The sequence below is a fragment of the Natrix helvetica genome (assembly GCF_964273705.1).
Source record: "Natrix helvetica genome assembly, chromosome: 4".
In the NCBI taxonomy this organism is placed as follows: Eukaryota; Metazoa; Chordata; class Lepidosauria; order Squamata; family Natricidae; genus Natrix; species Natrix helvetica.
This window is the reverse complement of record NC_138550.1, coordinates 102698178-102715651: the sequence shown is the minus strand read 5'-3', so window position 1 is coordinate 102715651 and position 17474 is coordinate 102698178. Positions and strand designations below refer to the sequence as shown.

The 17474-nt window shown below is 42.2% G+C and overlaps 1 protein-coding gene across 4 annotated transcripts in view; it reads right to left on the bottom strand.

Annotated features, from left to right (window-relative positions):
* Nucleotides 1-2325: 2325 nt before the first annotated feature.
* The window catches only part of RNF144B (ring finger protein 144B), a 79706-nt gene continuing 64557 nt past the window's right edge, over nt 2326-17474 (bottom strand). For all 4 annotated transcript variants that reach the window (XM_081951544.1, XM_081951545.1, XM_081951547.1 and 1 more), the window contains 5 exons: nt 8643-8703; nt 7012-7216; nt 6106-6250; nt 5538-5627; nt 2326-4645 (listed from right to left, as the gene is read on the bottom strand). In XM_081951544.1, coding sequence (XP_081807670.1) covers nt 4505-4645; nt 5538-5627; nt 6106-6250; nt 7012-7216; nt 8643-8703 — 642 coding nt within the window. In that variant the 3' untranslated portion in view covers nt 2326-4504. The remainder of the gene's footprint in view (nt 4646-5537; nt 5628-6105; nt 6251-7011; nt 7217-8642; nt 8704-17474) is intronic.

Here is a 17474-nt window from a genome sequence, read left to right as displayed (position 1 = left end):
GTTCAACTCATCAGCAATACAAAGTTAGGGAAACTTGTATTGTATCATGAACACAGATGCTTTATAACTATACCCACCTTTGTCTTCTGTCTCAGCAGATGTTACACAGGGTGGACAATATTAGACATGTTTTGTTGTCGATATACGGGTAGTTCTCAACTTACATACATTTGTTTAGTGATAGTTTGAAGTTACAACGGCACTGAAAAAAAGTGACTTATGACTATTTTTCAAATGACTACTACACCATCCCCATGGTCACCTGATCATAATTCTAAAGCTTGGCAACTGCTTCATATATATGACGATTGCAGTGTCCCGGGGTCATGTGATCACTTTTTGCAACCTTCTGACAAGCAAAGTCAATGGGGAAGCCAGATTCACTTATCAACAATGTTACAACATAACAACGGCAGTGATCCACTTAAAAACAGAGGCAAGATAGGTTGCAAAATGGGGGAAATTCAGTTAACAACTGCCTTGCTTAGCAAGATAAATTTGGGGCTCAATTGTGGTTTGTAAATCAAGAACTACCTGTGCAGTAAAAGAATGCCTTCTCTTTTGCCAGAAATGAAGAAAATCTCCCAGGCCAATAACAGTTTGCTTTGTAACACTGCATTTAGTTTCCTTTGCATGGAAAAGCAACCAAGACAAGAAGAACACAATGGTGGTAACTTGTTAGCTCTATTCCATAAAATATGACAGTTGATAAAAGCAGTGGTGGGATTCAAATAATTTAACAACTGGTTCTCTGCCCTAATGACCAGCTGGGTAGGCGTGGCTCAGTGGTCATGTGACTGTGTGGGCGTGGCCAACTCAATGTCACTCACATCAATGGGCACTTCACCTCAGCTATTATAATGTAATAAGGCTTTACCAGAGAGGCAGTTTCTGTAAGCAAGGCAATAAAGATTAGGCTAGAAACAATACCAGAATGTTTCCTTCCTGCCTTCCTTACAGGATTAGCCCTGTAAAGTGGAAAAAAATCAAATGAGATTTCTTCCAACAATCGTTCTCCAAACTGCTTAGAAAGTTAACAACTGGTTCTCCTGGATAGGTGCGAACTGGCTGAATCCCAACACTGGATAAAAGGTAATCCTCAACTTACAACCACAATTGAGACCAGAATTTCTGTTGCTACACAAAGTAGTCCACACCCAAGTGTACAACCATTTTTGTTTCTAGTGATAAGTGAATCACTGCAGTTGTTAAGACCATCACCCAGTTGTTAAGTGAATCTGGGTTCCACCATTGACATTGCTTGTTGGAAGCCAGTTGAGAAGGTCGCAAATGGCAATCACGTGACCCCCTTCAAGGTGCTGCAACCACTATAAATATATGCCAATTTCTAAGTGCCCAAATGGTGATCACATGACCATAGGGATGCTGCAACAATTGTAAGTGGAGGACTGATCATAAGTAACTTTTGTCAGTGTCACTCTAAACTTGAATGTGTATTAACACATGGTTTTAAGTTCAAAGACTATCTGTACTGAAAGCACATCCAGAGCTGTCTTCCATTCCACCAATGGAGATTAACTACTTAGTCAAGAAATCATAAAAAGTTTCCTCTTGCTGGTTGTCTTGACTAGAGGTTATGGAATTGGGTCCCAATGCTTTTTGAACTATTGAAGTATGCTGCTAAATCCACAAGACAAATGTTACTTTCCCTCTTTTCTGCATTCCTCTCTTAGCAATACTTATATGTGATTGAAATGTCTTCTAATAACAAAGCTAAATATTTATAGTCTCTTTTAAAAGCAGCTTGCTGAAGACAAGCTCTGCTGAATTTTTGATTTTGCACATATTGCATGCTATGACTTTAAAAACAGGGGGAAAGAAAATAAGAGACTCATATATACTTCTATTTTTGAAAACTCCTAATGCTGAATCATTAAATAACTTTAATGCACTTTCTTCCTGCAGAGCTTCTAATGAATCTTTTAAAAAATGATAGCCTTGCACCTCCGTTACACTGAGACTAATAAAATTGTACTTGCTTAAACAAACATCAACAGACAATTATCTCCTTTTTGAAATCCTTGAAAAGCATGATAACCTCTGTGAATCTCTAAAGATCTAATTTTTGTTTCCCTAAATACATTTTCCTAATAAAAGCTAAATACATTTTCTATCATATCCATTTGACATTCTTCATCTGAGAGAATGCGCAGTAGAAATGAAAGCACACCCTGTGGCCCATTATTTCCTGCTGTTTTCCATTTAATGCTGAACGTATAGAAAAATTATTGAAATGCCTGTTGAAAATAGCTATAGACTTTAAAACATTAAAAAAACCCTTTCCCGTAGTAGGTCAATAGCTTTTTGTCAAAATAAGTTTTATTTATTCATGTTAACAAGTTTTACACAAAGAAAAAAAGAAAAAGAAATATGCATCCTTTATCTCATGGGCTACTATTTTCTGGTAAACTTTCTGTCTTATTGATTTCCTGTAAGTTTCATCAATTTTAATTCTAAAAAGAACTGGGGAAGTAGAAAAATTTGGGGGGGGGGGGGCGTAGAGAAATTTACAGTAGGAGAACTGGTTCTTCATTGGAGTTCCTTTGCCCTCTCCCTTTTCATTCAAATACTAAATATTCAAGTCCTAATTATTATTACTTATTAAATTTTTACACCGGCCAAGGCTCCTAAGGCTTATATTTTACTATCAAGCTAGATAACAGAAAAGTAAATACATACAAGTCAAGTAGTTCTAGGTCAGTGATTCTCAATCTCAGCAATCTTAAGATATGTGGATTTCAACTCCCAGAATTCCCCAGCCACCATGCTAGATAGAACATTGCTGCTTCATAAGAAATACGTGAGATATATTAACTACAATATTCCTTGATGATATGGCAATTTATTTCTACAATAAATGATCCAATAATTTAAACTTATTTAAAAGAATTTTTTGTAAAAGTCCACACAATTTTATAACATTAGACAACACTTTGAGCATTATGAAATATACATGGCTTTCCTTGATGTACACAGAATACACAAACTTAATTGTTCAAGAAATAATTGAGTGCCTTGTTTATGTAATGCCACCTTTTATTATAGAATGGGATGGTGTGGATGAAGGCATGATCAGAATAGAGAATTATTTTCTTGTAACCAAGATTGGTTGGATATTCTCCAACATCCTTTGTTCTTTTAGAATATTTTCAAGGCGCCTCTTTTTTTGATTTCACACTAGCTGAAGATCTGTTTTGAGATAGTAGATATTCCAACACGGGCAAGTAGTTATTTCATCTGAAAATTAGATGTATTAACAATGCTTACCCATGTAACTTGTTTTGAGCTATATGATATTTCACAGTTTTGTTGTAGATATACAGGTAGTCCACAACATACAAACATTTGTTCAGAAAACACTGTGTTATTTTCACAGTTTATCCCTAGTTCAACAAAATGGCTATTATTTGTTGCAACAATATTTATTAGGGTCATTCATATTCTTGGTTTTTTAAGTAGTTACTATTCTTTACTGAACAGTATGTCTACAAAGGCAAACCTTTTGGCAAGTTCAGTTGTTCTAGCTGATGATCAAAGTCCTTATGTCTCAATATCATTTTCATTCCTCTGCTAAACTTCAACCATGAGGAATAAGACAGTAATAATGAAATCTAGAGAAAAATAAATAAAGGCCCAGTTAAGTCAGGTCGGTTATGCCACCCTTCCGACTTCTGGACCAAAGCTAGCATCTCAACTAGCACTCAGGATTTATCAAGTGCTTGGAAGTAATTAATGTATAGGCCATATTAATAATACAAATAGGGTGATCTGCTCAGCATTTTAGGCTTACAATGTAAGGCCAGAGTCATATTATTGATTTTGGTGCTGTCGCAAAGTAGAACCTATTGTAAATAAATGATTTGACCTGACTTGCCTTTAAGAAAAAAAGTGTAAATTGACAAGGTGATCTATCAATGATGTTCAACGCTTGAGTTTTATGGTTTCCCCCTTTTCAGCTATAGATCTTTTTTAAAAAATAAAAAGTTGTACAGTTACTAAAAGAGTTGGGAGGTGGTTTTTTTCAACTGCCACTAAGTCTGCACTAGAAATCTAAAATTTAAAGTAACCAACATTTTCTTTTAAAAGCGATGAATTATCCATTTTATTTTCTTACTCAACTGTATAACTGCTTCAGGAAATGTAGTATCAAGGTGCTCTGAAAATCAATTGTCATTCAGAATCTTGTGAACGGCTGTTGTTTTATCTGCCAATTTCAACAAAGCAGACATTTTGAAATACCTTACAAGTCCGGCTCCATAAAAAAAAAAAAAGCAGAGTTAACCCAGATCATAACAAATAGCCCCATCCCAGCTGAGCTGCAGCTTGCAAATAAAGTGGCAACCTGTGAACCAGTAGGCACTTTTTACAGAAGTTGGCAAAACAAAGGAGTATTGGTTGGTAAAGCAGAGTGCAAAACGTCAACCATTAAGTCTTCTCCCTGACAAACACGACAGGCATCCACATCCAAAATAGGCAGAATATTTTATGTTGGTGGTGGGCTGTGTTTCTTTTTCTTGCTTTGGCAGGATTTGCAGACGCAACAAATGATGCATGGCGAAGCTAAGAGCAGCAATGGAGATGTGACCAAAACAACGATTCCCAGGCCCACTAGGATGCCAACAACCTAGAAGTTGAAAAGAAGAAATAAGAAATAAGAAGGAAAACCCTATATCTATAAAAACCCTGTATCCATATCTATACACCAGCGGTGTCAAACTCAAGGCCCATGGTCCGGATTTGGCCCATAGGGTATTTAGATCAGGCCCGTGGGGCCACCCTGGAAATAGCAACGGACTGGCCGGCGGTGCCTCTGTCAGTGAAAATGGAGCTCAGTAGAGCCAGACACGGCCCTTCTGGGCCTTGTTTTCGGCCATGATGGCATTTTGCAGCCATCTGCTAGCGAAAATAGTGCTCGGGGGGCATGCACAGCCGCACTGGACCCCATGTTTAGCCACAATGGCCTCCTGCTGCACTCTGCCAGTGAAAACGGGGCCCGCCTATGCCGGCCACACCCACCCCAGGCCCCCCAATGTCAAACAACCCTGATGTGGCTCTCAATGGAATCAAGTTTGACAACCCTGCTATACACCATCGAACCTTATTTTTAGATTATTTTATCCTGCCTTTTATTATTCTTTAATTTAATTATTTTAAATAACTCGAGGTAGTAAACATACCTAATACTCTTTCCCTTTCCTATTTTCCCTACAATCTTGTGAGGTGAGTTGGGCTAAGAGGGAGGGGGGGAGGGGGGGAGGGAGGGAGAAAGAGAGAGAGAGAGAGAGAGAGAGAGAGAGAGAAAGAGAGAGAGATAGGTAGATAGATAGATAGATAGATAGATAGATAGATAGATAGATAGATAGATAGATAGATAGATAGATAGATAGATACTGGCCCAAAGTCAACCCAGTTTTCGTGCCTAAGATGGGACTAGAACTCTGGTCTCCCGATTTCCGACTTTGGTGCTTTAAAACCACAGGTCTTATAATAAACACAAATCCATGTTATTGGCATACCTGTGTTCTGTTCCACATAACTGAGGCTCGTGAATGGCCCAGTTTATTTCGACAGGGACCTTTGTCATAATGCCTTAAGAAGATGTCGTTCTGAAAGGCAAAATAGTACCCCATCATGCATATATTCAACCTTCTTGGATACCAAAGTGGCAACATGAGGCTTTTAGGCTTCCTCCAGCTCTATTTTATAAACTTGGAATTTCACAAAAATTAGTGTGACCAATACTTTGACACCAATTAACCTTCTATGATGCAATTACTCACTGCGTGTTTTATAAGGCTTTATAGAGTGTACGGCTTTATAAAGCAGGAAAAAGAATCACTGGCAAACGAGGAACAAGTTCTAGTAAAGCTGAAGATGCATCATTTGCAAAGCTCCATTTAACCTCATCAAGTGTTATATGTCTGAGATCTGCTGCCATAAGATTTGGATGTAGAACGCAAAAGAAAACAGAAGGAAAACCATGAGATGTCATCATGGAAAGTTAATGGTTTTAAGCATCGGTCTTCCTAGCTAGAAGTGTTAAACAACTATAGAGGAAAAACCTTTTTGCCAGAGACGACTTACATCCAAATTTTGTAGGCAGTACCAGCAAAATGTGTGCTTGCAATTTTTACACATCATTTGAGCGCAGCCTTCGTTCCGCTCAATATAGATCCTACAGACTGGACACTGTTTAATTGGAGCTTCTGAGTTGTTTTTAATAAGCGTTCTGGAAAAGAAAAGGAGGGAAAAAAACTCTGAAACAGTCTTAAGGATACCCTGGCTATTTCGTTAATCAGACTGAACTGAAGCATAGTTGCCTAGAAGAATATTATTGATCCATGTAAATGTGCTTCAGCTGGAGAAAAGCACTTCCCTTATGCAACAATTACCCACTGCAACCTTTGCAAACATATACAAAAATAATGGAAGGTCCCCCATTTGTTTTGTTATTGTGTTTAATGGTTGGATAATGTTGGCATTCACATATTTCCTCCACTGGGAAAATGAGCCGATAAGTTCATCTTATTTTTGCTTTAGTATTCTGTTTTAACAAGTTGATATGAAAGTAAAATATAATTCTCATCCATGCTTCCTCATAAGGTACAAAACAGCCCTTAACTAATTCCTTGTATTTACTCTGTAGAAGTTATACCCAGGCAAACAGCTTCGATTGCACCAAGAAATGCCCACCAAGAAATTGCCATATTACCTAGCTAACCTTGACCCCTAAATCTGCCATTTGGGCTGACAGAAAGCCAGTGTAGCTGGAACAGACCTTCCAGAATCAAGAATGCTGAAGCAGCATTTCAAATACTTGAGGTACCTCAATCAAAGCCCAGAATGTCTTCCCTTCAGCTAGCAAACAATTAATTAATTGCATTATTGAACCAGTGTCAGAAATGTAATTTCTTGCTAAAGAAATATAGTGTTTATAGCAATTTGAATGATATAAAGATTTTGCAACAGCTAGACAGATTCTTCACTTACCCTTGCTCATTTGCAATCCCCACCAAATGGCTTTCTGAGCATGATCCCTCCACGTGCCAAGGTTCTTTGCATGATGAACAGAATGTCAAGTAACACGTCTGACATTTTATAGGCACCGGTAATCCAGAGTCGCTTGGTTCAATTTGGCACACGGTCTGACAATTAGCAGACGGACACCAGGTCCTCAGTGGATCCAAATGCACTTCTGAGAATGTTACAGATCAAAACATAAGTTTTGAAAAAGGTGAAAGATTTATACAATCAGAAGAGAAACCAAAGTTATAAACATGGGATATCATATGGTTTACATCTTCCAGCATATTTTAGAAAAGAGGAAATTTCTTATCCATCTTGTCTAACTTGTCTTTATCTAACCCATAGGTGTCAAACTCAGTCGCATCATGTGACGTATCGTGACACATCGTGACATTTCTTTCCTTTGTGGAGCCAGGGTGGGCGTGGTCTGTTCGTGATGCATCCTGCCCGCGGGCTGCCAGTTTGGCAATTATGAATATACCCTCAGTGTAAGCTGGGAAAAAAATGACTGATTTCCCTAGCATGAGTTTCCTTACTGTACAGTATTTTAGGAAATGTGAGGTTGCTTCTGAAAAGTAATTGACTATCCAGGACCCTACAGGGAATGAATCATTAGGCAAAAGGGATTGTTCTTTCATTACATCAGAATTCACTCAGTGGTCTGAATCTTGCAAGCATCCTCAAAAAAAATTCATATAATTCATTTCCCATGAGGGAGAACTATGAGAGCATCATGGCAGGTATTCTAGCTTGGCAAAACTTGCAAAAGGAAATTTCACTTCTAGCCCAATTTGACTGTTATGTAAGAAAGGAAGGAATCCAATTTTCTGAATTTTAAACATTGGCAGTAAAAGGTTACTATAATAAACACAACAACATGAAGTCACTGCTGCCAGTTCTTTAGCTGAAGTTGGCCTTCCTCTTTCCTAGGATGTTCTAATGAATTGGTGTAGTACATGCATGGATCCAAGCGGCGTGGTCTTTTGTAATTGACAGATGAAAATTTTGTCAAGGTGCAGATTTTCTAAGTGTCATCCAAGACCTTTTGGTATGCCACCCAGTGTGCTGATAACCATTGGGACCACCACTGTCAGTTTATGCCTTAATTTTTCAAATGGCTTATTATTAGTATGGTAATTTGTTTAAATGTATTGCCTCCCAACTGCCATGGACACCGGGCAAGGAAAGAGCATTCAACACCATGAAGAACGAACAGCAAGGGTTAAACTTTTCCTATGGCAAAAAAACCCCACACACATGTAAGTGTGTGTATGCATGCACATAGCATGAATTCCTGTTGATTCTCATGAAGAGTCTACACATCTCTTTGCATAACCCTGTTGCCATCAGCCACATTGCACCAGAAAAATCTTATGATTTCTCATCAGGAGATAAGTGGCAATCTTCTTCCTTAATCTGATCTGCAGATTTAAGAATTGTAAAAATAATTGTAATTATAAAATTAATAAATTATTTTTGAATAGACTTTCATAAGATAGTACAACTAGTCAAGTAACTTTTCCTACATCTTCTTTGCTACGTTGTGAATTTAACAAGGCAATCCGAACCCCTACATATTAATGTAAAAAATTTACCTCTTTCAAATTTCAACTGCTTGTACAACTGAAATTGGTCTGCAGACACCAAGCTGGCTATCTGGAATGAAGAACACAATAGCAAAATGCTAAAAAGAAAGTGTGGATTACAATTTCATTTCTAACAATAGCTCAATGAAGATTTTTTCCCCCTCACTCACAGAACAATTTCAACACTAGTGATTGAGGTAAATTTAAAAAGAAAGTAGTCTAAATGCAATTATTAATAAATACTCTCAAAATCTTAGTGAACAATTTTAAAAAAATGTTTCTCTTTATCAAACTCACTCCAGAGGACCACATGGATTTATTCATTGTATTCTTAGCAAAAATATGGAAATTTTTGAATTTTACATTCAGTTTCCTGCATAAATATATATGTATGTACGTATGTATGTATGTATATGTATGTATGTGTGTGTGTGTATGTGTATGTGTGTGTACATGTATGTATGTATATATATATACATACATACATACATACATACATATACATATACACATACACATACACATACACATACACATACACATACACATACACATACACATACACATACACATACACACATACACACATACACACATACACACATACACACATACACACATACACACATACACACATACACACATACACACACACATATATATATATATATATATATATATATATATATATATATATATATATACATATCAGTGACGTGCAGTCAGGTGAGGCAAGTGAGGCACAGCCTCACCACTCTCATCATGAAAAAAAAAAGTAAAAGGAAAAAGCTGAGCTAGTTGCTGCCTCACCGTGGATGACTCTGCTTAACCTCACTGGTGCTCTCCCTCCCCAAGTGTAGTGACTTCCTCCCCAGGCCCCCATTCATTTCTCTCTCACACACACACAGCTGGATAAAATTATATAAAAATCTAGCCCAGCTTCACTGATTACAAGTTTGAAAAGGCAACGTGGCTCCACCTGCAATCAAACTACACTTGGGGAGGGAGAGCACAAGTGAGCACTGAGGAGACCACAGGAGGAGGCAGGAAGCCAGGCAAAGAGCCATGCTGTAGTACACACACTTCCCCCCCCCCCAGCTTCTTTCTTTTGGAAGGCTCCCCTCCGGCTTCTCTGCCTCTCCTCTCACCCCAGCCTGCCAGCAGGAGGTGGTGGGTGGGCTTTATTGTGTTCCAGGCATTTCCCACCCAGACAGCAGGCTGCATTTGCAATGGTGGAGGTGTTTGGGAAAGGCAGCAGGGGAATGGGTGGTGGTGGCAGAGGAGCTGCTTTCAAGCCACTGGAAAAGATATCCAATCCAACTTTTGTGTGTGGGGGGTTTGTTTGAGAGTGAGTGAGAGAGGGAAGGGGTAGGAGAGATAGTCCAATCCAACTTCTCTGTGTGTGTGTGTGTGTGTGTGTGTGTGTGTGTTTGAGAGAGGGGGAGGAAGGGAGAGAGGGAGGAAGGAGGGGAAGGAGAAGAAAAAGAAAAAGAAAGAAGGAGCAAAGGAGAAAAACAAATGCTGTAACTTTAAATTGGAACTGAACATGCCTGGCTGTGGAATTCTGGGAGTTGAAGTCCACAAGTCTAAAAATATTTGAAACTCAGCACTGTGTCAGTGCCTCACCAGTCATAAACCTCACCGCACGTCACTGATACATATATATATATGTTTGTGTTACAACCCCTGGTATGCCTAAATATGGGAGGAAGGTCACTACTCCCTCTTTCTGTCCTTCGGCTCATCACAGAAGACCATGCAGGCAGAAAACCATATTTTTATTTTTAATGTTGCCTTTTTATATTTGTGTTGTATTTGTACTGATAAATAAATAAAGGGAGACTAGTATAGATCTATTTCGAGCTAATTAGCTCTCATCAGCTAGCCACACCCTTACTGGGATTTGAACCTGGGCTGTATTATATCTTAGGCAGGAGTCTTAGCTACTAAGCCACAGGCTCGCCTCCTTATCAGTTGAGCCAGGGAAATAGGTATGTATTTGTGTTACAACCCCTGGTTTGTATAATACTTTGCTTTGGGTTCCCCCCCCCCCACTGACAGTAACAACTCTAAGGTGGTGATTGACTATGTGCCAGTATGGAAGATTCAAATGACCAGAACTGTCACATGATAATGATCATAATAACTAAAACATCACTTGCTGAATATACTTAGATTATTCCCCTGTGCCAGATTCTAATCATCCCAGCACTCAGCTCCCTCCCTACGCAGAGCAAATGTATCCCTAGGCAAAACGGATTTATTATCAGACAGAAAGGGCCCTGTTAGCATCTCCCACTGATATTAATCATTTGGATTTTATTCTGCTTTCCGTGGCAGCAGTTAATAACATCTGTGATTATCCTAAATTGAAACACTGTTCTAAGGCACAGCCTTTGATTCTGACATCGGAGGATCAGGAATTGTATTTATTTTATGCATCAAAATTCTACACCACCCATCATGAGAAGATGCAATTTTGTTCATACGAGTATCCTGCCCTTTTAAATTTGTATATATATAAAGTAAATATACTTTAAAGTATATGTATAGGTAAGTAACAACATACATATACATACATACACACACACACACACACACACACCAAAAAAAACCCACACCAAAGAAGGAAATGGGACAGATTACAAGAAACTGTCTTGGTAAAACCCCTGCTGCTATCTGCTGCCATATAAATACTTCAAAAGGGAACAGGATATGCTAAAATTGTCTCTATCCCTACCCGCATATACATGCCATTAACTTCTTTGACTCTCATAGGAATAGCTAGTTTGTGAATTCTTGCTGTTTCAGAAATTGTAGCTGCAGCTAATAAAAGCGCCTCATCAAAATGCTTCTCTGCAGCAAATAATGATAGATGGTAGTATTCCTATCTTACTCTTTTACTGTTTTATTACCAACTTCAAAATAACTTCCCAGGGACATTCAGTTTCTCTTTAATGTGAATATGTAGTAGACAACACAACTGTTTACAGACAAGTCACCCAGAACTGGGGTCTCCAACCTTGGCAACTTTAATCCCGGCAGACTTCAACTCCCAGAATTCTGGGACTTGAAGTCCGCCGGGCTTAAAATTGCCATAGTTGGAGACTCCTGACCTAAAGCAATCCTAATTTAAATGCCAGTAATTAGTAATGTATGCAAGTTAATGAATGCTATTGACACTGTGATTTCAGAATCATGTTTCTACAAATCAAGAGGACAGATTTAAGGTGCTTTGTCTCTTGCTCTTCTATCTTTCATCACTCCTAGTTTTGGTTTCCCATGGATGTCAGTTTATTGCTACCCCTACTCTAGCAAGAAAGTGCACATTACTCCTATCATAAAATATTCATTTCTGTTCATTAAACACCTCCCTCGCCATCTCAAACAAGACTTTGAGGATTTGTTCGGAACTGCAGAAAGAAAAATGAAATAATTGGATATAGAAAAGCAAACATCTTTGGGCAGTATTTCTCCCTTTTGCTATAGAATATAAAAATAAAACAAGCCCAAATCAAAACAATGGAATAGTGAAGAGCTATCGCACAAGAGAGCGTTGTGTTGTTATTCATAATAAAGAGCTGAAGAACATATTCAGAGACGGACATTTGTCTTCCCCAGACAATGAGGTTATATAATGCAAATTTTTATAGCAGTCAATGGAAAGCAGATGTTTACTGTCAGATCATATTTGTTGTGATAGGAAATAAAGGCACAGCTCTTCCAAACAAAGCCATTTATCTCCCAAAGTTCTCTCATTACAATACCATTAAGACTTGATCTCAGAAAAAAAAAGACAGCTAATGACAGGTCACGGAGAAGCTGAAGGCAATAAATAGGGACAAGGATTGAAGCACAACGAAACAGAAGTAAATATATAACTAAATTAAAATGGTATTTCCTTATTACCCTATTCTCTAAGCCCAGGACAAAGGTTTTTCAATGTCTCAAGCTTCTCTCTTAAATCTGCACTAAGGAAAGAGTTACTTGCACATTTAGGGGTCTCTGTCCCACAACCCTTGTTAATGTGCATTTCTCCAGTCCTTGAATCAGCAAAAAAAAAAAAAAAAGGGGGGGGGGGAAATCCCAACATAATCTTCACTGCTCCAACTGACAAACACAAATCTTACTTGCTAACAAGGCATGTGAATGGTTCTGTTTTCAACTTTTACTGCACGACAATTTAAGGGAAATGATGGGTAAACTTCCCAAACTTCAATTGCTTTATCACTCCAACATCACAAGCCGACAAGAAAAGAAAAGAAAAAAAACCCATCAGCAATTGAAGTCTGGGGCAGGTCTGAGCAGAATGGTTAAGTCAGTGTTTTTCAAGCTAAGCAACTTTAAGATATGTGGTCTTCAACTCCAGGATTCTCCAGCCATCATGTTAAGAAACAGTGAGTAAGGTGCCTGGGATGATGCCTGAGCCATGTTTCAAGTTGCCTGTGCAAGAAAGATGTCACAGCAAAAGTGTTCCATGACGTAATTAACCCTTGAATTGTTTTGTAAACATGGGTCTATTGGTCTCCTAAAAAAAACAGTCAATCTACCTCCAAAAATAGTCCATCTGATAGGTTGGTGGGGCAAAGAACAATTGTAAAACTGGAGGAAATTAACCCGGTACATCAAAAAAGTTTCTCATGCTTTATCCTGGGTCTGTCTTCTTACCTCTGCCCCTTTCCTTTTATCAGATGAACTAATTTTGGACAGAATTTTACCAATCTTCCAGTGAAGTTCAGTAGTAGCCTGAATAATACGTCGCAGGCTGTGAGGGCATGGCTAACAGAGTCTGGGAAAGTGGAAGAGGAAACAGGACTTTGCACAAGGAACACCACAGCAAGGGCAGGGGAAAGCGTGAGAAACAAACACAGAGTAATTCTGGCTTAATTAGGCTGGGTATAACCTAAGCAGGAGAATTGCTTTGGCAGGCTTTCAAGATCCTGTTATATTACCTTACTAGCAATACACATCTTTTCAGAAACCTAACTGCTTCTCATTTGTTTCCCCCCTAGAAAGGGAAACTGCCTAAACCCCTGCTAATTTAATATCCTCTAGCACTGAGGGTGTTATCTAGTTTGGTAATGAAATGTCTGCCAGAAAACACCCAAGCTCAGAGAGCACCAGGGACCCTCACAGTTAATCCCAACTTCCTAATGTTCCAAAGACACTAGGGGGAATGAGTAGTTCCAGAAAGCAGCATCTTGGAGTATTCTATGGAGAATGTAAAATGTATGTGTGTAGGGAGAGGAGAGGAGAGAAGACTTGGAGGTCTTCTACTCCCACCCCACTGCTCAGGCAGGAAATCCTATACCATTTCAAACAAATGTCCGTCCAATCTCTTTTTAATGCTCCAGTGTTGGAGCATTCACAACTTCACAACTTCTGGAGGCAAGATGTTCCTCTGATTAATTGTTCTAAGTATCAGGAAATTTCTTCTTAGTTCTAGATTGTTTCTCTCCTTGATGAGTTTCCATCCATTGCTCCATTACCTGTAGTGAGCCGGGAAATGGCGGTCGGCGTGCGGGCGCGCCGGCTTACTCCGGGAGACTGCAGGCGTCGACGGCTGCTGGAGCTGGCGTCCTGGCGGTTACGATCTGTTTGGCCGGCGTTTGCGGGCGTTTTTGCAAGCCACGACAGCTACGACAGCCCGAGGTGAGACCAGCGACGCCCTGAGCGGCTAGCGACGGAGACACGATGGCGTCCCACACAAGAGAAGGCGGAGGGAGGCGATGGTGGCAGTGGCGGCCCGGAAGATCATTGGGGGCTCTAAACATCAGCCCCCCGACCCGCTGGACCCACTGGGAGCCCGAGCCTACCAGAAGCCCAGTGGAGGTCGTGTGAGGTTTGAGCTGGGCTTGAAACATCAGAGTCGCCGGAGTTGTTGGAGGGCGCCGGAGGCCGGCAGAAGGTGTGGAGTGAATAACAGAGGCCGCCTGAAATGGCGTGGAGGCGACGCTGGGTCTTGGAAGGTTCACGGGGAGCCGTCGACACCCCCCCTGCCCATTACAGATTATCCGCTTGTTTTTGCATAGACTTTGAGATCGGCTTAACCCCTCACCACCTGGGGCTTGGAAGGACTGCGGGGAGCTGTTGAACACCCCCCCCCGCCCGCTATGGATCATCTGCTCACTCTCTCACGGATTTTTAAGAACTGCCTAACCCCCTACTATTGAGAACTGTAGATTATAGGCCCTACTTATTTTTTAGTCACTTCTACCTATTTCTTTACTCATCTCTCTCATCTTGTAATCTTGGTTGCCGTTCTGTCATGATTTTTAACGGGTAGACTTATTTAACACCTTTAGCACCCAGAATCCATCTTTAGCCCGGTGTATTTATCATTTATCATGTATGTGAGGTCTGACCTTATTTTACTGCGGGAGTCCCCCCTCTCGCAGTTATGGGCTCCTGCCCTCTCAAGGGCCCACCTCGAGGACGGGTTCATTAACCCAGAGAGGTGGAGGAAGCGCACATTGAGGGGTTTTTTAATGAATTGCTTTTTAAAAATTGTAAGGGGTTCCAGGGGTGGGGGGGGGAACAGGTTAGGAGGGATGGGAGAGCCAGGCACCTAGGTGTGGTCGAAGGAGGAGGGAGCGGAGTGGGGGAGGAGAGGGAAGATAGCATTCCTGCGCAGGGCTCCCTGATACCAACGGTCGTGGGGAGGGGCAGGTGCGAGGACAGATTAAGAGCGCGTAGTCGGTTGGGAGACCGGGGTTTTTGGTCATTCCCGGTCGTTTGTACCAACCCCTGCATACTAGGTGGTCAGGATCTACAGACCCAAGGCCTGAGACTGCTGTTATGCAACGCGAGGTCCGTTGTCAATAAGGCCCCCCTCATCCACGATCTAATTTTGGAGGGGGAGCCGGACCTCGCAGGAATAACCGAGACCTGGTTGGGCCACGAGGGAGGTTTACCCCTCGTGGAAATGTGCCCGCCAGGTTATCAAGCATTTCACCAGCCTCGGGCCCAGGGAAGGGGCGGTGGGGTAGCAGTGATTATCCGGGAAGACTTGGAGCCGAGAGAGTTCACTGTGCCACAGACATCTGGGTGTGAGTCCCTCGTCGTGAGATGGGGCCCAGGGAGGCAGTTGGGCCTGCTGATAGTATACCTGGCTCCTCGCTATACACCAGCGGCCCTGCCTGAACTCCTCGAGCTGATCTCATCGGTGGCGGTTGAGACCCCCAAACTTTTAGTGATGGGGGATTTTAATCTGCCGTCGATGGGAGAAGCGTCGGAGGGGGTTCGGGAGTTCATAGCTTCCATGACAGCCATGGACCTGACCCAGTTAATTCAGGGCCCTACTCACGAGGGAGGCCACACGTTGGACCTTGTCTTTGTCTCTGGCCAGTGGACGAGTGATCTGGGAATAGGGGATCCTATTATTACTCCCCTGTCATGGTCAGATCACTCACTTCTCCGGCTTGACTTCCCCGGTGCTACACCCCGCTGCGGGGAGGCGGAACCGGAAGGTATTAGATGGTTCCGCCCCAAGCGCCTGATGGAACCAGATAGGTTCCAGACGGAGCTTGGGCCACCTCTTGTGGACCTGACCCGCCCCCGAGTGGAGGACCTGGTAGGCGCATGGAATAGTGCGACTACCGGGGCCCTAGACCGGGTGGCGCCTTTGCGGCCTCTCCTGCGGCGACGAACCACCCTGGCCCCTTGGTTCACCGAGGAGCTAAGGGTGATGAAACGCCACAAGAGACGCCTAGAGAGTCGTAGGAGATCCTCCCGTTCCGAATTTGACCGAGCACAGGTACGCGCCTATTTGAGGACGTACCTTGTGGCATTAAGAGCGGCCAAACGTCAATATTGTGCCGCTCTTATTGCGTCCGCAGATGACCGCCCTGCCGCCCTGTTTCGGGTGACTCGCTCTCTCCTGTTTGAGAGACCGCGGGAAGCCCCTTTACAGGGCAGAGCAGAGGAGTTTGGGAAATATCTACAGGACAAAGTCGTTCAAATCCGGAAGGGATGGGCCCCTTTCAGTAGTCCAGCTGAGACGCCCGTGGCAAGTCTTGAGGGACCGCTTTGGGAGGAGTTTGACTCGGTTGCCATCGAGGATTTGGACAGGTTGCGTGGACGTCTGCGACCTACCACATGTTTATTGGACCCGTGTCCCTCCTGGCTTGTACTGGCATCCTGGGAGGTTACATGTGACTGGCTCCTGGGCCTAGTGAACGCTTCGTTGGGTGAGGGGCTTCTACCGACTGCCTTGAAAGAGGCGGTGGTGAGGCCCCTGCTCAAGAAGCCTTCCCTGGACCCAATGGACCTAGTCAATTATCGTCCAGTCTCCAACCTTCCTTTTTTAGCGAAGGTTGTAGAGAGTGTGGTAGCACAACAGTTCCCACGTCACCTGGAGGAGAATGATTATCTAGACCCGCGCCAGTCCGGCTTCCGACCCGGGCACAGCACGGAGATGGCCTTGGTCGCATTGGTTGATGATCTCTGGAGGGCCAGAGATAGGGGCTGTTCCTCTATCCTGGTCCTATTAGATCTCTCGGCGGCGTTCGATACCATCGACCATGGTATCCTGTTGCACCGGCTAGAGGGGCTGGGAGTCAGGGGCACCGTTCTACGGTGGTTTGGCTCCTACCTCTCTGACCGGACGCAACGTGTGTTGGCAGGGGAGCAGAGATCGACCCAGAGGCCACTCACATGTGGGGTGCCTCAGGGGTCGGTGCTCTCGCCTCTCCTGTTCAACACTTACATGAAACCGCTGGGCGAGATCATCCGTGGTTTTGGGGTGGGATATCATCTGTATGCTGATGATACTCAGCTATACATTTCCACCCCGAACCACCCCAATGAGGCCGTCGAAATGATGTCCCGGTGTTTGGAGGC